The 25,885-nt window shown below is 32.7% G+C and overlaps 4 protein-coding genes across 14 annotated transcripts; 1 reads left to right on the top strand and 3 right to left on the bottom strand.

The window, feature by feature from the left end:
- Positions 1-2,208: 2,208 nt before the first annotated feature.
- LOC137807733 (flavin-containing monooxygenase FMO GS-OX-like 8) lies at positions 2,209-4,548 on the bottom strand. The gene is made up of 7 exons (XM_068608511.1): positions 3,806-4,548; positions 3,634-3,704; positions 3,324-3,482; positions 3,153-3,235; positions 2,894-3,029; positions 2,619-2,792; positions 2,209-2,535 (listed from the first exon to the last, which is right to left on the bottom strand). The coding sequence occupies exons 1-7, from the start codon at positions 4,377-4,379 to the stop codon at positions 2,329-2,331; spliced, it is 1,404 nt and encodes a 467-aa protein (XP_068464612.1). The 5' UTR covers positions 4,380-4,548; the 3' UTR covers positions 2,209-2,328.
- Positions 4,549-9,004: 4,456 nt separating this feature from the next.
- Positions 9,005-12,775, top strand: LOC137807732 (uncharacterized). 6 transcript variants are annotated; one of them, XM_068608509.1, is made up of 3 exons: positions 9,356-10,303; positions 10,415-10,601; positions 10,689-12,775. In XM_068608509.1, exon 3 carries the CDS (start codon positions 10,727-10,729, stop codon positions 12,437-12,439), a length of 1,713 nt encoding a protein of 570 aa, XP_068464610.1. In that variant the 5' UTR covers positions 9,356-10,303; positions 10,415-10,601; positions 10,689-10,726; the 3' UTR covers positions 12,440-12,775. The 6 variants fall into 6 exon arrangements, with proteins under 6 accessions (XP_068464611.1, XP_068464606.1, XP_068464610.1 ...); XM_068608510.1 differs by lacking the exons at positions 9,356-10,303; positions 10,415-10,601 and adding an exon at positions 9,005-9,165; XM_068608505.1 differs by lacking the exon at positions 10,415-10,601 and having other exon boundaries at positions 9,005-9,358.
- Positions 12,776-13,404: 629 nt separating this feature from the next.
- Positions 13,405-15,340, bottom strand: LOC137807731 (uncharacterized). The gene is made up of 5 exons (XM_068608503.1): positions 14,839-15,340; positions 14,372-14,634; positions 14,065-14,275; positions 13,864-13,930; positions 13,405-13,779 (listed from the first exon to the last, which is right to left on the bottom strand). The coding sequence occupies exons 1-5, from the start codon at positions 14,862-14,864 to the stop codon at positions 13,612-13,614; spliced, it is 735 nt and encodes a 244-aa protein (XP_068464604.1). The 5' UTR covers positions 14,865-15,340; the 3' UTR covers positions 13,405-13,611.
- Positions 15,341-15,457: 117 nt separating this feature from the next.
- On the bottom strand, positions 15,458-24,201 carry LOC137807729 (uncharacterized). 6 transcript variants are annotated; one of them, XM_068608502.1, is made up of 9 exons: positions 23,882-24,172; positions 23,668-23,754; positions 21,999-23,312; positions 19,268-21,058; positions 17,591-18,679; positions 16,975-17,079; positions 16,738-16,827; positions 16,437-16,547; positions 15,458-16,353 (listed from the first exon to the last, which is right to left on the bottom strand). In XM_068608502.1, the coding sequence occupies exons 2-9, from the start codon at positions 23,722-23,724 to the stop codon at positions 15,826-15,828; spliced, it is 5,085 nt and encodes a 1,694-aa protein (XP_068464603.1). In that variant the 5' UTR covers positions 23,725-23,754; positions 23,882-24,172; the 3' UTR covers positions 15,458-15,825. The 6 variants fall into 6 exon arrangements, 2 of the variants coding, with proteins under 2 accessions (XP_068464603.1, XP_068464602.1); XR_011080590.1 differs by having other exon boundaries at positions 16,738-16,876; positions 23,668-24,201; XR_011080589.1 differs by having other exon boundaries at positions 16,437-16,563; positions 23,668-24,201.
- Positions 24,202-25,885: the final 1,684 nt, after the last annotated feature.

The following is a 25,885-nucleotide window of genomic DNA, read 5'->3' as shown; positions in this document are numbered from 1 at the left end:
AAGTTATCTGAGTGGTATTCCACAAATTACAAGACTGCTTACTATATGAAATAGTGTTCTCTATTAAGTGTGGGGAACAAAAGATTTAGATAAAGTTTTAGCATTACGTGACATAGTTTCTCTCTCTTCTTCTTTTTTATGAATGATTTTAAATTAGGTTGAAGAACATAATTGTTGCAATATGATCAATGAGCAACCTCAACTCACTTAGATGTTTTTTTAGCATCCTACAAACCTTGAATGTGGATGATGCATTAATACACTCCATGCAACTTTAGTTATTCTTCTTTTTTTCACGCAATTTCATTGATAGCTAACAATACTTATTTTCTTAGGTAACATAACCTTTTGCACCAACATATGGTAAAAATACATGTCATATTTAACCGATAGTTAGACCAAAGTTGAAATGCGCTTGTGTCAAAAAGCGATTAAAGAAAACAACTTTAATTCTTTTATCCTAGTGATAATTTGATATGTGTATAGTACAAAGTTAGTTTTATTTTTATATATGCATGCTCTTAACATATTTATGTTTATTCGTCATAAAATAAGACTACACATTGATATTTACCTATTGAACCAGACACTCACGATTTATTTGTCAAATATATACTATCGTCTTATCCACAAAATATAATAATATTTTATGCTTAATTATTTTTAAAACTTAATCAAAATACTTTTCCTTAACAGTTAATTTAGTTTTAAAAAGTGTAAACTTCGATTTAGGATATTGCAAACAAAAATACAAAATATGTAAGTAGAGATTGTCTTTGGAGAACCTGAAGTATCTAATAATCTTTTTTTTCTCTGTTAACAATTATATATGTTCAAATGATAAGCAAAAGTAGATAACATCTAATTCTTAAAAAAAATAATTTCATGTGTTTTTCATAGAAATTAATATGTTTAAACAATAATCTTTAAGTTTTTTTTTATTAAATTAGTAACTATCAAATTTATATAATTGAAACCAAAATAAATAATATGGAATAAGTTCTGCCTCATAAGCATGGTTATGTTTTTAGGCATAAATAATTTTCTTGTATACAACTAGAGAATTTAAAAAAAATAAAAGTGATAGTAGTTGTAGTATTAGTGAATGTCCTTATCTATTTAACGTGGATAGTCGTAGGTAGGGCACTAGGGTAATTATTAAAAGCTTTTAAAAGATTGTGTTAGATTTCTCCGCAATTAGTTAATAATATAAGTATTATTAAAATTTAGAGTAAAAATTACCATAGATCGAACTGCCATGCACAATTAACCTTGCATAAAAAAATAGTATGCAAAATTTATTTGAAAAACTTTCACTTATTTTCATGTAAAAGAAGAGAATAATTAAAGAAAAAGCTTGAAAATGTTGTCTGTGTTTGTGCTTTGAAGAACTTATTGTGTCTTATCCAATAATTTAAATTATTAAATAGTTCTGAATCACCACACATTCAACCAATATCTAATAACATTTATTTAAAATTTTCAATTTAAGATAAAATAACTAATGATCATAATTACATCAGTTGAGAGGAAGGTAGAAATCACTCATAATAATTTATTTAACAGTTGATAGGAAATGGATAAAAATGATACAAATCACTTAATAATTTATTTTATTTTAAATGAGATCAATTTACAAATTCTACTATTCTAAATAAGAGCTAAAACCTTAACAACTAGTTAGATAATGTTAAATACTAATTTAAAAATTAATTTATAAATTTTTGTTAGTAATAGAAATTATTTTAAATATCCAATAATTTTTTTAATTTATAAAACAGTTTCTAACTTAATTAATACTTTTTTATTTTTAAACTTAATTTTTATTTAATAATTTTATTTTATGATAGATTTTATTTTAAGCTTACTCTTAAAAACATAAAAACATTTAATATTGTTTATGAATGATCAGTCTCATTCAAAATTGATCCAATAATTTGATTTCAAAATTAAATTAATTTTTTTAATTTACTTCAAGATTAAATTTATATATTTGAACTTGGTAAGAAAGGCTTTATCATTTTTTTTTCTCAACAAAAAATAAATAAAATAAAGTAAGATACTTTTAGGATGTTTCAACTTTAGAATATCCAAACCCTTATTAATCTAATATAAGCCAAATCCAATTCAATCTGCAAACGGATCAGGTTCTACAGAGCACCAATCCCAATATAAACCTGAATTTATCATTAATTAATACTTACTAAAGATAGTAAATTTTGCGGGATTTTATTTTTGCATTTAAATCTTACATGAACTTTATGGTGGCATTTCATCTGGCCAAACTACGCCATTTTAGAGATAGAAGATCATTTATTAAGTAGAAATTTAGAAAGAAACATCCTCAAGATCAACTCCAACAAGTTGAGTGAAGTAAGGACTTTGAAGAGCTTCTCGAAGCTTCTCATCATCATACCATGAATCACGACAGGTCTCCAAGTTGACAAAGTAGTTAATTATGGAAGATACGCACAACTCTTTTCTCCATTCTTCCAACTTTCGAAATCCTGCAAGTTCTCCATATTTCTCAATATACTGCAAAACAACAACTTTAACTGTTATATTATATGTCACTAACATTTGCATGCTTTTGCAGATACCAACCAAATAAACTTAACCTCAAAGTCTCCAATTTCATGGGTGTGGCGTTTATGAATGCCAGCAGCTTCTCTGGAATCATAAAACTCCTCGATTGATTTCATCATTTCCTCACATGATGGCAAAACCTTTTTCCCAGAAAGTAGTTCAGCTATCCATTTTCCTTGATACTCAAAGAAAGGGAGCCCTAGGATCTGCACCACTTATCAACCAATATTACTAACAAATATGAGCTTTCTCAAATTTATATTCATAATACATACCCAAATTACAGATCTAGTTCAAGGTAATTTACCCTTTTGGGGATGCCTACGAGAGAAAGCGAAGGAGCAAGTGATGGAGGGAAAGTGTGTTCATACAAAGGACCCACTCTATTATCATCCACAACAACTATTCCCTTTGTGTCAAGAAAGGGGAAGGAATAGTTGTACCTAGCATCCACAAACCAAATTGTTTTTAAGTTGACCTTTGAATTAAACAAAAACTTACAACAATTGAATTTTTCCTGTAAGTGTTTAATCAGTTTTTTGGCATTGATTGATATGAGATGTTACCCAGTGCAGTATAAAACAGTGTCTGCGATAATTCTGGAACCGTCCGTGAAAACGACACTCCCATCCTCTTGAAGGTTGTCGATCTATACAACGTACCACGTTTATGAGGCTAGCAAAAATAGCAGTGGATCTATTTCATGGAACTAGAACTTCAAGATTAGGAAGTGATACCTGTGGACGAAGGTGAAAGTTCTCGTATTTGGATACGACTTTAGATAAACCCTCGTAAATGTCAAGTGATTTCGAACTGAGGTGGAGTTCCTTCACTACTTTCACAAGTTCCAGTGATATTTCTTGTCCACTAAAAGAATTTCCAACCACCACCACTATCTATGTAAAAAAAATGTCAGTGATTTTGAGGAGTGTTAGGTTTATAATTTAATGCATAAAGGAGAGCATTTTAAAACACGAAAGCTAAACAGATATGCTTGCATCTATAAAAAATCTCACTCTACCAAGAAAATATAATCTATTCATGTACCTCCCCGCGGAATGGCTCTGGAGACCTGTAAATGTGACTGTGCATTTGTCTTCTTCTCCATTTGTCCATTCCTGAGCATCAACAATAATTTCATTACATTTTCATTTGCATGAAATGTATGGATTAAGAGAAAGTATTGCATAATTGTAGTAAAAAGATTCGATCCACCTACCCTGAATGCAGGGCAATCTAGGGCTGGAGTAATGGCCAGTTGCCACAACCACAGCATCAAACACTTGTTCAACTTCCTCATCACTCTTCTTCTCTTTGCTTCTAACAACCCATTTCAAATCCTCACTAGAGACACCATAGTTTAATGGTCCTACATAGAGCACCTTTGTATTGAACTGGATAATCTCTCTCACCTTAAACCATTCACAAAAGTCCTTGAGGTAGAGAAGGAGCTCTTTATGGCTAGGAAACCTCCTTGGGTCTCTATCTTTCTTGACTGAAAAAGGGAAATCAGTGAAGCCCGTGATCTCTCTTGGGGACATGAGCCTCAAAGATTGGTAGATGCTACTATGCACCTTTAGCCAAGGGTTTCTTCCCAAAGGGTCCTCCTCTTGTTCTACATTTGGGTCATATAGCCATTGTCCTCCAATGTCATGGTTCTGCTCCAACACCACCACCTCATGACCTTCTCTTCTCAGCTCCCTTGCTACCGCTATCCCCGATGGTCCTGCTCCAATCACACACACATTCTTCGATTCCTTTCTTTCTGAAACCATGGTCTGAATGGGATCCATTGTGTCAGTGGCTCAAGCAAGACATGCAATTGTGTGAATATGCAAACATGGGACGAGGGATTTATAGTTCAATTTTCTCACGTAAAATAAATCAAGGAGAGTCACGTGTGATATATGGAGAAACTTTTAGATCTACAATATTACAAAGGAAAAAGTTTTCTTGACCAACAGTATAAATAACACCACTCCACAACCCTTTATAATAATATTATAATATTTTAAAATAAAAATTAAAATGAAAATAATTAAAATATTAATTTATTTGTTTCTTAAGAGTGTGTTTTCACTGTATGAGAGATATCACGGTCCTATTATAAAAAAAAACAAACTTTTCTTTCTGGGTTATTCAATTTCTCGTGTTTTTGGGTGGATTTCAAAGTATAGTTTTTCTATTGGAAACCATTTAGATTGGTGTAGTATTGTCAAGTAGGTGTGGTCCTTTTAAAATAAGGAAAACTTTTCCTTTGACACTATAAAACACACTCTTTAAATTAAAAAGTAAAATAAATATTATTAAAATATTAATTTATTAGTATGTTAGGTATATGTTTGTAGTGTATACAAATATGAAGTTCAAACACTTCTTTTAAATGGCGTGTGGTGTCGAATATACGTATTGGACACCGACACTCGTATGACATTCGTAGAACACGTATCCGTGAAGTGTTTAATTTAAAAAATATTTGTTGAAATTTTGACAATTTTAGCACGATTTTAGCACAATTTTAAAAAAGAAAAATACATTAATTTTCTAAAACTCAAACTTATTATATGAATTTTTATTATTATTATAAAAATAAGAAACAAATCATTTTGAATCAGTAATGAAAAACATCTTTTTTCTCAAAAAAAATATTTGAAACATACTTGTGCACATAAATCTTTGTTGTCAATTTATATAATTCATAATTATACAATATATAGATTCGTGTCCCGTGTCCTACATTTTAGAGATTATATGTATTTTCGTGTCTGTGTCCATGTCTGTGTCGTATCCGTATCTGTGCTACATAGGTATATAATATTAACATATCATTATCCTTAAAATAAATAACTCAATAATTGAGATCTACTTTAACAATGATTTCTAGCTGCTAATTTGTACATATTGTTAGTGCAATGAACTTTTTTAATATAATGGATACATCATCTTTTTTTGGCTTTTCGTAAAATATGGCTAAATTTTATAAAAACTTTGGCAAAATAAAATTATATTTTAAAAGATTACTTCTAATTATAAGTTATGTTTTAAAAGAAGCTATTTTTTTTATTTTCCTAAATAATAATAATAATAATTTTTTTATCTTTAAAAAATAATGTAGTCGTTTTTTGAAATTTTATTTTATTTTAAATGAATTCGACTTTTGAAATGACTTCACCTTTTTTAGAAAAATAAATTTGTGTTTTCAAACATAATTTTTCTTTTTTAAATAAAAAGTTTTTTTATAGGCTTTTAAATAAAAAGTTAAATCAGTTATTAAATCACCATTTCTTTTCAAGAGGAATGAAATTGAGTCTTAAAACATAACCTCGGTATTATTTTAATAAAAAGTTCTTAATCATACCCATGATATTTTGAATATATATAATATTTTTTTTACTTCCTTAATTTCTTATGTGTTCTTGTAAATATGAAAATTTTCACTTTTTATGAAAAAACAACTTCTGGATTATATTTTAAAGTATTTTTTATGAAAAAAACTTTTCATTGTAGAATCTCAAATTTTTTAGACTTTTAAATTGATAATTTGAAAATTATTTTTGACTAACCTTATATAATATTTTATTATTATTTATAGATGATATAATCGGTAAGTTTTTTTTACTTTTAAATTACAATCCAAAATCAATTGTTTGGAAAAAAAAAAAAAAAAGCTTTCAATTTACACAGTTTGAAAATCGTTGTTTCCTAAAAAAATTCAAATTTAAAATTAACTTTTAAATTAGAACATTTTTATATAAAAAAATAACTTCAAAATTACATATTTTGAAAGTGTTTCTTAGAATTATAATATTTTATTAGTTCATTCATAACACAACATAATGGGGGTGATAATGACAACAAGAAATTGTGGCAGGAAGGAACAGTTTGATATTTTAACTAGTTTCATGAGATGCACGTAAAAAATGAGATAAAAAAATTATATATATATATATATATATATATATATATATATATTAAATTAGCCCAGAATGTCTCGTTCTTGTCAAACGTGTTCCATCTCTGTATATAAAAAGTTGAGTGAGTTAACTTTTGTGTGATGATTAGATAAAAATGTTATAAAAATATGAAAAAAAAAGAGGAGATGACAAGGAGAGAAGATTGCGTATTCTATAATCAATAATTAGCGTTATGGGTGTTGATGGATCTCATATGATAATTCAATCCAATTAAGTTTTAAGTTAAATTGATTTAATTTAATTTAAATTAATTTATTTTTATTTTTATACAAGTTGAATGAAGAATTTAGTACGAGTGATCGATAACTAATTGAGACTTGTTTTTGATATTTTATTTTATGAACAAATTGTATTCTATATTTTTTTTCATATGTTATATTAATTTGAACATTTTTTTATAACTTGATTTATTTAATTATTTGAAATCTTGAATTAATTTTTGTAAATATTATAATATTTTTTTTACTTAAGTTAATACTTAAAATTTTAATTTTTAATAAAATTAAATTAAAAATTTTGATTGACCGAATGTAACCCACTATAAAAAAGAATCCGATTAAATTTAGGATAATGATATATTGACCATCTAAATTTTTTATAAAATTAGATTACAATATCTGTTATTTTAATATTTTTTTATATCATTTAATTATAAAATTACTATTTATTATATATATTTATATCTAAACTCATTCAATAATTAAAAAGTTGTATACAACCTTACAACTATTGTCAAAGCATAATTTTGCTTAAGTTTAATATAAAAATGCAGAAACTCAACCGAAGTGAAAGTGGACACCTAGTGAAACATAGTAACAATTTCAATATTAAGATTTAAAATTTTGATATTAACGGTTATATATATTTGAATGACTTTTTCGTTTAACCAATATGTCAATGATAATATCTACTTGATAAGGTTTGATTAACGTTATATATCCTTACCTTTAGAAATTAGAATATACCAAATTTGAATAGTTTTCTATCTAATTTTTTTTAAAATATTTTGTTGTGATATAACTATTTAAATTTATTGATTTTTTATTTAGCAAATTATTTCAATTATTATCAAATATAAAAATGATTAATATTAAAACTATTAAATAATCCAAAAGTTTTTTTTTTCAAAATAAACAATGATTAATGTTAATTTTTCAACAAATTTTATCAGAAATTTTAGTTCGTGTAAATATCTCGATTGTATTCAATCGATATATTTTTTTTTTATCGACGAATTGATATCATTGAGATTAGTTAATTTCAATTGTTGATAGAGTTATTTTTTTTCTGACTTTTCAAATTGTATCGGTTAAAAAACTCTCTTATCTAGCATTGGCGCAAAAAAGAAAAAGAATCAATATTTACCGAAAGTTTCTCTAATCAACATTAGAAAAATATTCTAACCAATTGTTCAAAAGATAGCATTGATGACTTGGATTGAATAGTAATCCTTGCAAACATTGACCATAAAACAAGATAATAAACATCAAGTGAAAAATACGTGGTTGACATTAATTGGTAAACACTCACCAAAAATTAGCAACGATTATTTTTAGTTTTATTTATTTTTTATAACTTCTATGATAATATTTTTATAAATGACACTAGAAGAACTTATAGACAGAAAATGATTCATATTGGTGAGTAGAAAGAGAGTTTTAAACCGGACTCACTTAATGTTCCTTATCATTACTAGCGAAAACACAGATTATGTATTCACATTTTTCTCTTTTACTCAATTTTTATGATAATAAAAAATTAATATACATACAAAAATAATTTTAGATGAATCAAAATTGAAAAACAAAAAATGAAGTGTAGAAAATGATTAAAAATTGAGGTTATTTTATTTGATGTGAGATTTGATGTGCAATTGTGTGAGAGTATGCTCTTTCTTTCTTCCTCTTGTTGTCTTAAAATAAGGAATTAAGGAAAGAATGGGGGAGTCATATAAAAATTGTACATTAATGTTAATTTAAAAAATAATTTTATTTTTTAAATAATTCATATGAAATGATAAAATACTCCATTACTAATGATATATATTAAATAAGGATAGAATTAAAAGAAAATTGTGTATACAAAAAACACAGTTATAATAGAGAATCCCCTTTATATATAGGTATAAATGATGTAATTACAAAATCGGTAGTGTACATCATTAGGTGATGAGATTTGAGAGTTAAAACTAACATAATAAATAAAAAACTATATTAAGAGTGAATAATGTAATATATACTCTATGTACATAATCTCATATATCAATAAAAAATTATCTTATAAGTCAAAATTCACAAATTCTTGTTAGAATATACTTTAAATGATTTTAATAATATATTAAGAATTTAACTTTAAATCTTTAAATCTATATAGTATTAAAGTAATTGATTTATACGTAGATGGAGTAATATATATATAGTTGGAGGCGTATGATATATATAGATAATGTTTTGAATAGAAAGAAAATGGTGAATTGTGATGGATGTTGACGTGCCTTCTTCCATGGATGGTCCAGTGTGGCCATGCAATGATATTGCATGGTTAGGGTGGTTTGGTTGACAGAGTGTTATTCCTCAGGGTGGTGGGACTCTCTCTTTTGGTTAAGGTTACTTTTTTCTCAACAAGGCACATTGTTTTGGTTTGCAGGAAAACACCTCATCAATTACAACCACTTGCACCACCCTTTTGAGTTTGAATCCAATCATTCATAACTCACATTTGCAGATCATTCCTTTCATAGCTTCTTTCTTCCATTCTTTTCTATTAAGATTAATAATCACACAGATTATTAAACCAAGGTATGCAACCATGCATTAATATCTCTTCTCTACTTTTCCACTTGTTTTCTCCTCAAACAATTTTCCTATGGTCGTGTCTGGCTCTTTCTTTTGTTTATTTTCTTTTTCCTTTCCACGTTAAATGGATGCCATGATGATCAATCACAAGGGCAATCCCATTAAGGATGAGTTGTGTGATGATGATCATGATTATCTTGAATGTGTCATAGGATCCAAAGTTTCAAGAGATTATTGTATTCTCTCCTTTTATCAGATCACAGTCATCATGGTTAAGAGATAATTACCGTGGGTTTAACGGGTCTGAGATAATCTTGTTCAGTTTCTAATTTAATTTCTGTTTTCCTTCTTGTCTTCTCTATCCATGTGGTTCTGTTATGCTGTTTCACTTTCGGTCTGAAATCTGAATCAATTTGTGATGTATTATCCTGCTTTTGTAGCACACCTAGATTTTTCTTCCTTTTGAAACCAAATTTTCAATCTGTTTCCTGGTTTGGACTTTCCTTCAAACTATATACTCCCCTTTGAGGTAGCCTAACATAATTGGTTGTGTATCAAAAGTGAAATTCATTTCACACTTTTATGTCGTAAAATTTATTATTGAACTGAAAGATGGATATTATATTGTGTGCGATCACCTACTCATGGAGTTAATGATGCACAAAAGTATTAATTAATGTAAAACTGTCTAATAAGGTTATTGTCTATCTCCTGGTAGTGTTGGCAAAATTCTTCAAGGTGTGACACTTCATTGTTTTGTTTCATAAATTCACTCCATTCTCAAGCACTTGACAAAATGAACCAACCAACGTAATTATCTCAGTAACATGCTAGAGTTTCTTTGCCCCTATTTTGGTATATAAAATCTACTTGATAGGAAGTCATTAATACCTCTGTTTTTGTGTGAAGTAACAACTTCTTTGACAAAATGTACATTCATTCTGCATGGCAAGTAACCCTTCATTCAAGGCTTTGTTCTGTGGATCTAGTTCTCGTTGGAGGCTAGGCATGCTATTTGCACATTCAAGTTTTTAATTCTCTTCTTTGAAATGTTTTCAGGTAACTGAACAGGTAATATACTATGGTATTTTTGAATGAGTTTCTCCATAAGTAATTTCTGGAAAAAAATAACGGAGTATATCAAGATAACCTAGCTTCACCACCCAGTCACCCTTACCTAGTAGTCCCCAAAGTTCTGAAACTAGAACCTTTGCACCATTCCAATGATCTAGATTGGTGAAAAAAAGTTATACACATTCCATGTTGCTTTGATTTTGACCAGCATATACTTCCCTTTCCTCTACATATCTAAATGGATTCTTATTTGTTGCAGGGGTCTCTGAAATTGTTGCTTCATCCTGGATCAAAGTGATGGCGGAGGAAAGTACTCTTAACCAGTTAAAGTCTGAGAAAGTTGAGCCTGAAGATGTGAAAGAAAATTCTAATGGGAGATTAACCATCACAAATGTTCCACCCAAGATTCTTTCGCGTTATCTCAGTGGTCCAAAAAGTTCCTGCCATGATCTTTGCAAATATGGCATCCCACATGCCGTTGAAGCCAAACCACGGAGACTAACACAGAAAAGGGTTACCAAAAAGGAAATGAAAACCAAAGTTCCAGAAGAGAATGTGACTTCTTTGGCAAAGACAAAAAAATCAGGAAGCGGTTCAAGGCCTTCTCAAACACCAAAAATTGAGAAGGCCAATAGTCCAGTTGACATTAAGGAAGTAGTAACATATGAAAAAACAGTTACATCAGACAAAAACTCACCACCTTTTGAAGAAACACATGTTTCCTTGGAGCATAATAACAGTGACCTAAAGCAAGAACAGGCCGAGCCATCTCTGCCAGTACAGGAATGTTCCAAAAGTGAAACAGAAAGGGAAATGGTAAAAAACAAAAGTCCTAGTTCAAGCAGCAGAAAGGAAACTGAAAACAGAAGCAAACAGACTAGGAAACCTTCAACTGGAGGCAAGGAAAAATCAAACTCACCAAGTATTCCATTGTCTTCAAAACGCATTGTCAAGAAATCTCGAAACACGAATTCCAAAGGTCCCAAGAATATGACAAGAGAGTATTCTCTGAAACGTCCTGAGAATGTTAAAGTCAAACCTGAACTAGCCAGCAATGAGAACATATCAGAAAAAATCCTTGATGTCACCGAACCTGACACTGCAAATTCATCTGAGGACCCTACTGTAGCTTGTGATGCAAGTAAGTTGTCTTCACCCTCATCTTCATCATCAGGGGACAGAAGCTTGGAGCATACGAATAAGAAAAATGGCATGTCTCCTGCGTCGTTTGCGTCTTCAAGGAAGGGCCTTAGATCTGTGGCCGACAAAGGGAAGGTAAATATGCAGCACAAAACGCGCAGTGTTTCACGATCACCACCATCATCTTCGTCGTCCTCATCTGTTTTCACTTCCAAGTCTTCCCCTCGGAAGCAAAATAATGCTGAATTTAAGTCCAACAAAAGAGGACATGATCATCAAGGTGAAAATGTGAAGATGGGTTACAAAATCAGACCAAAAATGAGCAAAAAAGTTGGGCTCACCAATAAAACTGGTGTTGCATCCCGGAAATTGACTTTTAGGAGAGGAAAAGTGATTGAACTTCAGCCTCAGATCAACAACGTTCCAAGGAGACTCAAATTCAGGCCAGCACGCATTCTTGGTGATGACATGCGAAGAGATATAAATGGTGCAAGAAAAAGTATCATTGAGGATAATAAAGTAGGTGGTGGTGAGGTAAATGCTGCAAATACAAAATCAGAGAAACATAGAGGAAAACTGAAAACCGTGGAAGGAGGTAAAAAGAGAATTATTGTTGGGAGGAAGGTTGGTGGAGATAAGAGCAAGATAGAGGGTTCAAAATCAGGATCTGAGAACGTGGTTTTGAAGCATCAAGATGTGGGATGGAAGAAACAAAATCCAGGTTTGTATAATAATGTGATTGAAGAGACCGCAATTATGCTTGCTGAACTAAGGAAGAGCAAGGTTAAGGCTCTCGTTGGTGCATTTGAAACCGTGATATCTCTTGATTCTCCTAGAGATGTCACTGCAGCGGAAGAAAGCACAAGTTGACTTACCTAAGGATTCTTGTGTATTCAACTTCAACATACGTATAACTGTGTATTTGGTCTTCAGCTTTGGCCTTTGTGAAAGGGTAACTATTTGGCTAATGTTGTTAATGGTGTTTTACTGTTTCCTTTGATGTCATTAAGATTTGAGGAAGAAGACTATTTCTCTGGAGTGTGTTGAGTGTGCTGTTGGTTGTTAATGATATAGCATTCCTGCTCTGAATTGTCATGTCAGGTTACGTGATAACTCTTATGCTAACTCCATTAGGTTTGTGTTGAGTGGCACAACTTTGCACGTCCATTGCCAAGTTATGTAAGATTCTTGTACTTGATTTTGGGACCTCTTTTTTCTCTCGCTTGGATTACGATCTTGAGAAAATATTTCTACTGGAGTTGAAGAGAAGAGGAGAGATGTGAAAAGAAGATATTGCACGTTATCTTCGAATCCGTGATTTATTACACTTCCAGTATCAAAAGACGCAAAAAAAAAGAAGTTTATGGTTAAGGATTTTAAGTAAAACTCGTATTTCTTTTAAAATAATTTTCAAATGCAACGTAAAAGGAATCCAAATATAAGAAGAAAGAAAGTGTAGAGAGTTCAGAGGACTACTTGTTCTTATTGTTTTAGATTCTACTGAAAAGGGGTGGCTTGTTTAGATATTTCAAGGGATTTGGGATTATTCGTGATGTTGTTTCAATTTCTGAATTAGTATGTTCCTCTTGCTAGTTCTTGCTTCTCGTGTGTCACGTTCAAATGTGGTGGTATCGTTACTAGTATAAATTCGCAAGCTCTAAACGAAGGAATAACAGAATAAATTTCTGTGATACTGATTTGTCAAGTTTTATAAGGATAAAACATGTTTTTTATTAATCTGTGAATACGTGCAATATCCCTTAAGCCTCCTCGAAATGATCACCCAGTTTGGTCGTTTCATTAAGAAACCAGTGCTTGCGGATATAAAGAAACTTAAGATCCGATTATATCATAGGAAGGTGGTAATACAATGGAGTGGTGGCAAAATAAATAAAAAAGCACGCTGACTTCTAATTGATGAGCTTGTGCACGTTTCGCTTATTTTGCAAGCATTTTTATTTATCAATAAAAATAGTTTGAGCACGAATTACATTTACTAGCTGACAGCTGTTCTTATTTCCATGCCAGACAACAATATCCTTCTAACAATTGAAGCTCAAACATTTCACAGGGACCTTGCTTGTTTTTCGATTTTTGATTGAGTTCTTTCTTGCCTGGGACTCTTCTCTTCTTCTGCCTTCTAACCCTGCTCTAGCTCCCATATCTTCCCTTATTACCTTACTCCGGTAATTTTGCATTTTCCTTGTTCCCTGTTGTTCCATCACCAATGAGATTATATTAACAAATTTAAAATAAATCTCCAAGAATTGAGGAAAACCTTCTTCCCTTCCCACCTGGACTTTGGCCTGAATCGTTTTCACAAACTCCCTGGAAAGAATTTTGGACTTCATTATCTCATACCTGAAACATTTTACCTACAATATGAGAGAAAACTAAACCCAGATTCCTATTTGAGAACCACATTGCATCGTAGGCAACAGTTTTTCATTAAAAATAAATAATATTGAATGAGCTGCTCAAGAAATTAGCATTACTGCTTTTGAATAATTTTTTTCAGAGCACTTCCACAAGTTTCTGGTTTGGTTTTAGTATTTTTGTGTGGTAACGGAATCCCTTTCTGCATCGGATGCCCTAGTGCAGGAGATACAGGTCTTGGAGAAGATGTACCACTCGGACGTCTAACAGGAAAAGCAGTTTCTTTGGTCCTAGGGTCTTGTCCTGGTGACCTTTTCATGGAAGTTTCCCCTGGTACACATAATATAGCAATTCTTCATAGCAGCTAGTGGTGAAACTTTATAATAGTCCACATACATTTATTGTTAGGCATACTGTTATAATTACCATTACTTGGCCGCTTTGATATGCCATCCTCTTCTCTTCTCACAGTTTGAGGCCTCGAAGATTTGGGGCGCTTTCTCATTTTTTGCAAGCCACGTAACTCTGCTTCTTCTAGAGAATGAATCGCAAATGCCGTAGCTGCAACTGAAGTTACGTACTCATCATCTCTTATATAGTCATCATGAGAAGTTATCCTTGGGAGCCAGTTCAAAGTCTTGTCACTTGACCCATGATGTTTTGGAGAATGGGAATCAGAAAATGACACTCTAAAATAGAGACCAGAAATTTTTGGTTCCTATTCAGTGATACAATTGGCAGGAAACCAAAATGAAGTTTTTGTATGTAAAACATAAACAGCTCACAACCAAGGTGATATAAGAAACAGTTCAGAACGAAATTACAGCATACAGAAATCCAAAGTAAGATAAACAACAAATGGGATATCAACTTGCACTTCTGAAACCAAGTACCTTCTTTGGTGGAGTCTATTTTCCATTCCTTAAAATTGAAATCTGTGTAGACTTTTCGATATAGAACTGACAATTTCAACCTGTTTGATTGTGTGAAGATGAACTGAGAGCAGGCCTTATAGATAAGGCAGCCTCCAGCCAGAGACCAAAGCTGCATGCAGACAAGCAAAGCAAAATACACTTTACAAGCATCCTCTAGATGATGCAAAGTATCGTCTCTGTCTCTTTTCCGTTTCCTTTAACTACACCCACATGCACATAAACCTTTATCATCAACTTGTTAACAGTTTTAGTTGCATGGTTTATTTCTAGCTGTAAAGACGTATTTGGTACATTGAGGATTATCAGATATCAGAACAGAAACTTCGCCCGTAAACTGAAGCTATCCCCTTTTTTTCCTCGTAGAGGAAGGGTACAATGGCACGTTTACGGGCAGGCAGAGACGTGGATTATATTAGTAAATAAATCAAGTTGCATGAATACAAAAAAGCTAGCTCGCAAGCTTACCTTTTCTTTACTATTTATTTTTCCGTCTGTGTGCTGCCGAATTTGGAAAAATCGAAAGTGTTTTCATGAATGCATATAAAATTCCGGTTTAAAAAATCCATAACTCAGAAGGTAGGTTTGAACTTTGAAGTAAACAAGACAAATAGATGGCCAAGGTCGTTACCCCCGAACCATATCAGCTAAATAATTACAGCAGTGGTAATTAGTGGTGGCTGTTATCAACCGCCACTTTTCTATAGTTTATATATTACAAAAATGCTCATCAACTCATACTACAAAATATATTCTCAGAAAGTACAATAATTTTGGCATTGACTAAGCCTTTGGTTATAACTCGGACAGGTTAATCTTCAGAGAAGTCAGCTTTTTGAATGTTGGTGTGGCTGTATTAGCAGTATGAAACATGTATAAAGGAACATATTCAGTTAACGCGTGAAGATCCGTGCATTACCAACAAAAATGAGTTCACGATGTTTAACCTCAGAGTTCATCAACCCCGTTAGCAATTTCCGATGAAAAGAACTGCTCTACTTTATCGATGAATCTGGGAAGAAATCTACAGTGCAACATTAAATACGAAGGCTCGCCGTGCTTAGGAGCCAGTTCTTCAGAATGCTTAGTTGTTTTAGCGTCCCGTTGGCTTCTTATTCTACCATTTTTTACGTTATTTCCCGAAGCACCACTCTTTCCGAAGGAAGCCCGAGTGCCTTTGCCATTGGAACGGCCACATTTTACAGGAATTTCCACATGCGGTTTTTTAATTTCAGTAGCTAATTGATTATATTCACTCGATTCATCTGTTGTGGAATTGTCTAAGGTTGAATTAAGCTGAGTTGCAGGAGCAGCATTCCTACAAGACCTTAGCAAGGAAAGTAGCATGTCAACACTCAGTTCTTGCTGAACTACAAACTTGTTCTGCTCACACCCGTAGCAAGCAGCAACTAGTGTTCCAGCCAAGATCGGCATCAACTCTGGGTCACTGAAGAAAACGAATGGTAGATCGCAAACCTGTCCTCTTATGGGTGAACATTAGATTAACTTGATAAATAGAAGAAATAAATGAAAATTAAATAATATTTAGAGTTTCAGACCTTGTGGAGGATGGTGGGACTCTTTCCCCATCGAAGGACAGCCTGATTTCCCGGATGAAACAAGGCAAAGTGACCAAGAAGAGATAGAGATTCAAGCACAAGAGAACCAACCTGAAAAAAATGCAGACTGTGGCATTTTAGTAACTGTGGCATTCTAGCAAAGGTACATCCAAATGAAGACTTGAGGCAAGGGGTTCTTCCCCATTATGAATATTATGTAGGAAAGCTGGGTTTAGCAAGGCAACACAAGTATTTTATCACTTAAGAATTATGAAAGAATGTCAAGTTGTTGGTAATTCACCTGATCAGTAGGAGATTTCCACTTGATGGCAGAATGAGAAAGAAGGAAGCTCATCAAATGGAAAATTTCCATTTTCAAATCAGGCCTAGCCTGGAAGTATACCAGCATAAGGAAAATAGGAATACATAAGCAAGAATCGCTACCAGGAAAAAGAGAAAATCAAACACATTAGCGTTCTTAATTTAACATGCAGCTGCTTTAATAGATCATTATTACAAGGAGAATCAGCAACCTTACCAGCATTCGCTGCAAAAATACAAGATCCAAAAGAGCCACATTGTTCAGCACCTTCAGTACTCCAGCTGCCACCTCTTCAAAATTAGACGGAAGGATATATGAGGCCTAGAAGAAAATGGAGTTATTCAACTTAGACATAGCTCAACAAAAATAATAATAGTTACTTATTTACTTATTATAAGGACAGACGAGCAATTGAAGGTGTTAAATATATGATTTGATTACATCAAATAAGGAAATATTTTAACAAATATTTCATAATTTTAATTATTCCTTTTTTTCTTTATTACTGTAAATCCTTTTCATTATAAATAGGAATACTTGTATATACACGACAGACAATTACAAGCAATCCTTTCAATAGAAGGAAATAATTAGACATGTGACAAATTGCAAATGGCAAAATTCTCCAGAAAAACAAAGAAAACATGTAGGGTTTGGGGGATAAATGACAATTATTGATTGCGTTGTGAACATAAACCTGAGTAATTATCCCTGAAAAAAACATTTTGTTTAACAGGCCAATATCAGTATCTACTGATTTTTCACAATAAAGATCTTCAAAATAAATTAATACAACTTCTGTGAATGAATTTGCCAGTTGTAGAAAACCTACCTGTTCAGAGGATGATCTATTGTTTGCCTGCAGAAGAACAGCAGTCAAAAGAGAAGGGAGACTGACAAGTCCTGTTTCAGAAATAGCTGAAAGAAGAAATACTACTGGCTGACCCAAATTTGATACTTTTTCGTTTTTCTGTACTGCAACATTTACCACTGTATGTTTCTCGTCCTTTTGGGGAATAGACAAATTAGTCATATCCCCACTCTTGGATTCATCTAGATCTATCTTTTCTATATCATCAACTTTCAATTTAACAGAACTATCATGCTCCAATTCAGAATCCTTCCCAATAGAAATAGATTCATTATTCTTGTTCACCTTAATCATTTCATCCAATGGTCTGTCCTCAGGAACATCAGGTAAATGCACAACTGAGCTGCCATTGATCATTGATAAGGGAGTGTAATCTCCCCAGGAATTACTCACGACAAAATGTGCAGAATCTGCAAGTTTAGCCCCTTCACTACCAATTTCCTGTTCCATTATCACAGGGGAAGATTCCCAGTCAATATAACTCAATCTTCCAGATCTAGAGGTCAAAACCACCAAAAGTTGTATGCTTAAGAGAATAGGGCCAGGAAATGCTGACCCTTCCATCTGTGGCCTATCATGAAGTGCAAAAAGATCTCTTAACCTGTGAATAACTTGGTAGGAAATCAGTAACTCCAGTAAGCCATCCCGCATCTGAAGTTGTCTTTCTTCTGAGCTTATATGACCAAAAATAGCAGTAACAGTCCACAAAAAACTATTTAATATTTCAGAAATTGATTCAAAGTTTTCAACTGATGCTTTAGTTGATGGCAAACTGAAGTTACCAGGAACACCTAAAGATGCTGCAATCTTTATATAATTCTCGAGAGCTGCCGAAAGCATTGGGATAATTGGAGGCAGAAGATTCTGTGCAAGGAAATAACTCCTATTTGCAGGTGTAGATAGCACAACTCTCAGAAGTTTTAACAAGTGCAACATAACCTGGCATGCTTCAGGTTTTGAGGTGTGAGATGCAGGCAGGGCAGAAGCAATAAAATCAAGTAGTCCAGCTTGACGAGATGCTTGTAACTCAGGATCCTTCCCTTCCAAATACTAGAAATAATAATCAATAAATAAATTAACATAAAGTTAAAAAATAGGAATTGAAAATTAAAATTACTACCCATAAATTCCACAATATAAAAGGGGGAATGCACTCATTTAAACTGTAAATATTCCTAAGGAAAATGAACTTGGTTCAACATTTAGTCAGGAACAAGGATTGGTTGGACAATTATCCATACAAGTTAAGTGATTTTATTGCCGATAAAAAAAAAACAAGTTAAGTGATTTCTGATTTCTGATCCAACAGTTGAGACCATGTGCAAGCATCAACCAGAATACAGCAAACTAAAGCTAAGCAATAACTAAAACAGGCGATTAAAAAAAAAACTAAAACAAATACAGCATCAAGAATAGCTAGTTTTTCCAGACTAATATTTATTCACTGACTGACTAAACAAGATCTCTCCAAAAAATGCTATTTTAATTAGCACAGGATTCAAAATACGAAGGTGCAGATACAAAACATCAATGAATACAAAATTTTCCCACAGAAACATTCTTAACTTTGAAACATATTAAAAACTTATATCCTTTGATAAGGAGAGATATAGTTACCAGTGAACAAAAAAAAAATACCTTGATCATTTCAGAAATTATTAGCCCTATACTTGTGGCCCCTTCTTTTCTTGCTTGCCTAAGTCTTTGAAGTTCTTGAAGCCACCGACCAACTTTTGCTCTAGCAGCACCAACTGCTACTCTATATCCCAGGCTAGCACTTTCACCACCAAGAGGGGGCTCAAGAAACTCGTACTTTAAAGCCATAAGCCTTTGTCGAATTCTCTTGATTCTTCTCTTAATTGAGTGTTGCAATGTGATATTGCCAATTCCAAGACTAGAACCAACGCCAGAAACAATGTTTGTTTGAGAATCATCAACACTGTTTGTAGGGGTAGATCTACCTTGTCCTTCCTTATTTAATGATCTACGCAACAAAGGGGATGATTGATCCCTCAAATTTGCTCTCTCCCGAATTTGCTCCAGATAAATCTTACGGCGTTGTTCACTTTCATTAAGTCTCTCTGCCAATTTCTGGGCCAAAAGTTCAGCTTCCTCTTGTTGAGCTTTGGCTCTTTCTTCCTTTCTCCTAAGTTGTTCAATAGCTCTTGCTTCCCGAGCTGCACTTGACGCTTTTCTTTCCTCTTCCCGTCTTACTTGAGCCTCCTCCTTTCTCCGCTGAATCTCAGCAAGGCGCTGTAACTTCTCAGCCTCAATGAGTTTTCGACGCTCTATAACAGCTTCTTCTCTTGCCAAATCCTCCTTTTGCTTAGATTTTAGCACTTGAAGCTTTTCAGCTCTCCTCAACTCTGATTCATGAAGTTTCTGACGCAGAATCAATTTTTTATTCTCTTCATTTAAGGAAGTAATAAACCGAACCTCATTTACCTTGCTACTTTCATCACCAGCTCTCTTCACCACTTGAGCCAAAAAAGCTTCATGACGAGATTCACTGCGTTGATGGCGGGCATACATGCCCTCTCGTAACTTCATATGACGAACAGCATGCCACTCGTTGACACGATTTAATTTTTGCGATGTTCGTTGAAGCTTTTGGACTCTTTCATTCTCTAACTCACTTCTGATTCTCATAGCACGAGCATGCTTTTCTTCTGCTTCTCTTTTTAAGTCTGAAGTTGTTTTCTTCTTTTTTTCAGGAGACATTAGCTTATCATGCAGAGTACGTACACGCTCAGCACTTTTCCGGCCCAGGCTTGGTGAATATGGCATGCGGGAAGAGACACGAAATGGAGATGAAAGTATGTCCTCCCAGTTCCTCTTCTCCTTCCAAGCATTCAAAGACTTTCCCGGGGCACTACTCCTTTTCTCCTTATCTTTTTCAGGTACTGCCATTTGCCTCCTCATATTATCTGTGGATCTTGGGGGTTTCTCATTAACACCTTCTATTGTAGCTTTATCTTTCTTATAAAGAGTCTTATCAGATCCAGAACCAAGGTGATCTCTCTTACCCTTGGTGGTGGTAGAAGCAGAAGAATTCTCCAAGGGAGATAATTTAGATAACTTAACTTCTGAACTTAATATGTTTTCTGGAGGGTTACATCCATTTTGCATTGTGATCGTGTCACAGGATTTTCCCCCTTCAATAATATGCTCTTTTTCATTCAGATTCCCTTGTCTTTCATCTGAAGATCCAACATGCTTTCTTGACTTCGTCACCAAATATTTGGCAGCATTTGTCCCATCATTGAACCTAGACTTGTTTGTATTGCCAATAGATTCAGAGGTCAAAGACGTGGAACTTTCCGTGGTACCTGATTGCAAGATAACACGCTCTTGTTGAATCTTTCTAAAAGCCTCGAGAGATGAAGATAGTATATCTGCCCTGTGTGGTGAAGTTGTCATCCTTCGGACCTAGAATCAATAAAGAGCATCTAAACATCTTGAACATAAGAAAGCCAGATTGTACAGATTTCTAACAGGTAAACTCATAGTCTTATTTGTGAAGTTTATGAACCAGCATCTTCAAAAACCAGAAATCAAACAAGTAAACAGGTATAGATCATAAGGGATTTCATGCTTAAATAAAAAAAATGTTATGCTTCATTTATATCTTTTTCTTAGTCCAAGACACAAATAAACCAATAACTGATAGTCTAAACTACAATAATGTTTAACACAAATTGTTGAGTGAATCCAGTTTGGATGACTTGAATTTCATCATGCAGAAGTTATAAAAGTAAAATAAAGAAATAATATCCAGTGGAGAATAGATCTTGTGAGAGTGTAAGATGAGTAAGTTCACGCTTATTTCATTTTGATCCTAACTCTCTATCATGCCCATCAGACAAAGCAGAAACTTTAGATATGCATACAATCACCCAAACAGATGCATATTTATACAGAGTTACAGATACATATCAAGACTTCTTATTTCATTATGCCCTCAACACAATTGATTAAAGAAAAATAAGAAGAAAATGAAAAGGGATGATTTATATATAATGTCATTAGTGAATAATTATTCCCCACTCTTCATAAATGCACATAATTACACTCACTTTGTCCCACACATTCAATGATAGCAAGTGTAATTATCTTTAGTATTCATCCACTCTAAGAATTGAAGGACCTAACATGTTATCATATACATTTTCTTAACAACGGATAAAATATTACTTTTCAAAAGAATTCAATTCATTATTGGTGAATAAATTTTATTTTCTTTGACAGAGGATCCATGGTTGTCATGAACAACATATACAATTTATGATTTAGTATCTTGGAACAACAAAATATCAACCTAACCAAGGAAGGAAGAAGATAAGTAGCAACAATATGTGAACACACATACTTCCCATGAGAGAGCATGAGGCCTGCGGTGATCACTCTTCAAGATGACAGGAACTCCATCCATTATTTGAGAAGATTTTTTAACCATTTCAAATTCCTCTACTCTAGTGATTAGCTCTCTAAAATCAGATGCAGACTCCTCAAGAACAAGAATTGCCTCTTTCATCTGCTCCAAATCACATTCTAGTTCACAGAGAAGATAAAGTTCATCCACAGACCTATTAAGATTCTCAAACAGAAAGCACCAAAGCCTCTGCCTAAACCTTTCTTTGCTTTCATTGGAATCACCTTCTTCAAGAGATCCCATATTTTGAGAGGTTGAAACAACATTTTCCACATTACCATCGTGTGAAACCCTAACCACTTCACTAGAAACCACAGAATCATTGACAACTTCAGGCACTTGTGACTCAGTACCTTGGGCAGTAACTGTTTCACTTAAGCTGCCATTTTGTTCTGGCACTTCAGAATTTTTTTTATCACGTACCAAATTGATAGAGGAGGCCTGTGCTTCATTTGTGACCTCGGCAGCATCTTTGGTGGACAGAATGTCATTGTTAATGGCACTATCAGTTGTTGTTTTATTCTCTTCATCATTGTTCTTATCGCAATATAATATGTCATCTTCTGGACCAATTCTTTCCACAACCATTTGTCGATTGTTCAAATGTTCCGAAGATACATTCTTAACATCTTTACCATTCTCCCCAAGTATTTCGACTTCATGTTTCATCAAAGGAATCTGATCAGAAGCAACCTCTGCAATGATAGCAGTCGCCATTAAGTCTTTTTCTTGAGCATGATATGAATCACAAGGTTCAGGAATATTCCCATTCTTTCGACAGCTAAGCAAACTATCATCTCCAATACTACCAAACTTGATCCCAACTCCAATCATGTTTTCAAGGGGCAGTGCCAATCCCCCCTCCTCTAAATCACCCCATCTTGTTTTCTGGGCTAAGTCAGGCTTATCAGTTTGCTGTAATTTCCTAATTTCCTCATGTTTACCTTGAGAATCCATAGTAATTAATGCAGTTGAGTTCTGACTTTCTGCATTATGTCTACCCACACCTGTATTAAAACAGTTTGTGCTCTCTTTTTCATTTGATTCACCAAGAGAACTCACAGCACTCCCAGAGGCAGGGTTCTGTGAAAAATTCTCCCCTGACCTTGAAAGATTATTTTTCTGCTGGCTACGTGAATTGTCATCGGTTTTAGTAATGCAATGCTGAGTGTGCAGAGAGTTAGAGGCATTTTTCCCCGAAAATCCTCCCACCCAGCTCTGCAAAGAGAATTTCGATGTATTTCTGTGCTTCTGGATAAGAAACAAACGACAAAATTAGAACGTGTAAGTAACACTTGTATAACAAGCCACGCAGAAAAACAAGAAAATAATCTTCAGTGCAAGACTCGGATATAACCAAAGGAGATTAATGATGATATATAAGAATTAGCGCAATCAAATTGCAAAATGAGATTAAAGGTTAGAGCAAATATATGAATACTAAATCACTGATCCATCCACTGTGAATGCATGAATTAGTAAATAACAATTTACAAGGTTTACACATTTCCTTTTTGTGTCTTCAGTTTTATCTCTCATCAAGTACAAATCAAAATGTCATAATAAAATACATCTCAAACGAGTTAAAATATTTGGGGAAAAAAACCTTTTTAACTTGGAACCACCCTGAGTTCTGATCATCAACGACTTCATTATCCTCCATCACGGAACGACCAATGCAATAAGTGATTACGTGAAAGAAGTTAACAACAATTCATAAAAATTCCCATAGGGATGATATGACAAGACACTATCGAAATCGAGAATCATTGAAACACGGAGGGGAGAATATCGATTGAGAAGGAATTTCAAAGCTAAACTGAAATACTGCATCAAACAAGAGTGTGGGGGAAGCAATTCCTCTTGAAAATGAGAGTGGAAAAGACGAAGGAAAAGAAAAGAGAGAGAGGAATCGGAAGGGTAACGTGGAAGAAGGGGATTGTGCGGTTTTTGTTAGGGTTTTGAAGAAAATTTGGAAAAGGAATGAACAGAGAGTGTTGAAAAGGAGGGAATGAGGTTTATAGGTGGGTTGAGAAACAGCATGCATTGCAGACACAACACAAGCATTGCGTTTTCTCTTTCCCTTTTTTTTTTCCTTTTTCTTGTTGGTTGAGTCGGTGCAGTACAGATACTTTACCTTAAAACAGATTTCTTTTTTTTTTTTCGGTTTTATTAACGATGTTAAAGAATCACTTCAAAACATAAAAATTATGAAAAAAGTAACTAATTTGAAAAGCTTTTATCATAAGAAAAAATAAACGATTACCTAACAAGTTTCTGCTTTCTAAGAAAATCAGTAAATAGGGTTGAATTTGGTATGTGGGGTTTTTCTTAAACTACATACTTGATGATTGATTAGGACTAGTTATTACATTTTTCGGCGAAAAACATGATGAATAAATGAGGATTAAAAAATATTGAACTTTTCTATCATACTCTTATCCCTAATTTATTGTTCTTCCCCTTGTTTTTGTTCATGCATTTTTAGAGAGGATGGAAGAGATATATTTGATTATTGTGTTGGTTTGAGAAGAAAAAAGAGAGAATAAAATGGTGGAATTCATTGATCAAGTTTTATTATTCTTTCAATATGATATTTGAGAAGAAGACTAGTTTAAATTATTTGTTTTGTTTAAAATGTTTTCTGCAACTTAAACATACGCATTATCCGTGATTTGTTTTCCATATTCTCTTTTTTAGAATCAAATTTTTATTGTATTCTTCTTGTTAAAAACTATATATGAAAATGTTGATATTATTTACTCCTTCTAAGCTTATAGCTGAAAAAAAGAATTATTTAGATTCAGTTTTCATTGTTAGTACCAAAAATCAATTATAGTTGTAGTTGTTGACTTCTCTCAAGCCTTCTACATCTTTTCCCAAACTATTGTCATTTACCATTTGTGGGGTCATAACATGCATGATATCATTGTTGCAATCTTAGTTTGAACACTTTAAACTCCATTGTATAGTTAAAATTACCTTATTTTGAAGCTTAGATTTTATAAGAAGAACATATGTTAGTTATCTACTCTATGTTGTAGCATCCTATTGTCTTTGTTAATTAATTATGTGACTTTTTAGGCATAATTAATTCTCTCTCCTCTCTCTTTTTCTCTATGTATATTAAATGAGTTTACTTGTTATTTACAAGATTAATTAATTATGAGATGTTATTTACAAGATTAATTAATTATGAGATGTTATTTACAAGATTAATTAATTATGAGATGATGTGGATTAATACATGTATTTGTTATTAATATTGAACTTAATACATGGATTCATATATGTTATGTGTAGTTAATAATTGTGATTATTATTGGTAAATGTTAGGATGCTCCTATTAGTAAATGAGGAGGATATTATACTTACTTAATTGTTGAAATTATTTTCTCCATTTAAGTACTTAATAATCTATATTTTGTAAAGATATAAAATGTTTTTCTTATAGAAGTAAATCAACTATCTAAATGTGATATTTTATTGTGACATGGCAAATAAAAAAAATATGGAAATAGAAAAAGAAAATAATGGACAATAATGTTGTAAGTTTGAATAAGCATTTAATAACATATGTTCTAAAATAATTACAAGTGTGTATGCAACATGTGTGATATTATGCTTTGTTATCCATAGATTACATATGTTAAGTATTTTGCATGATAAGGAAAGTAATGTTCGAGATTTTGGTATTAAACAAGATCATTTTCTAGGTGTGAGTTAATATTGCATCTCATTCATATCAAGAAAAATTGTAATATTATTCACAAGGAATCAGGTATTTATTTGTTTATTTTAAACATTAAAAGCAACTAGTATGT

This window comes from Phaseolus vulgaris, chromosome 3, assembly GCF_000499845.2.
Source record: "Phaseolus vulgaris cultivar G19833 chromosome 3, P. vulgaris v2.0, whole genome shotgun sequence".
Classification (NCBI taxonomy): domain Eukaryota; kingdom Viridiplantae; phylum Streptophyta; class Magnoliopsida; order Fabales; family Fabaceae; genus Phaseolus; species Phaseolus vulgaris.
Note: the sequence above shows the minus strand (reverse complement) of the source record. Positions and strands in the feature narration are given on the sequence as shown.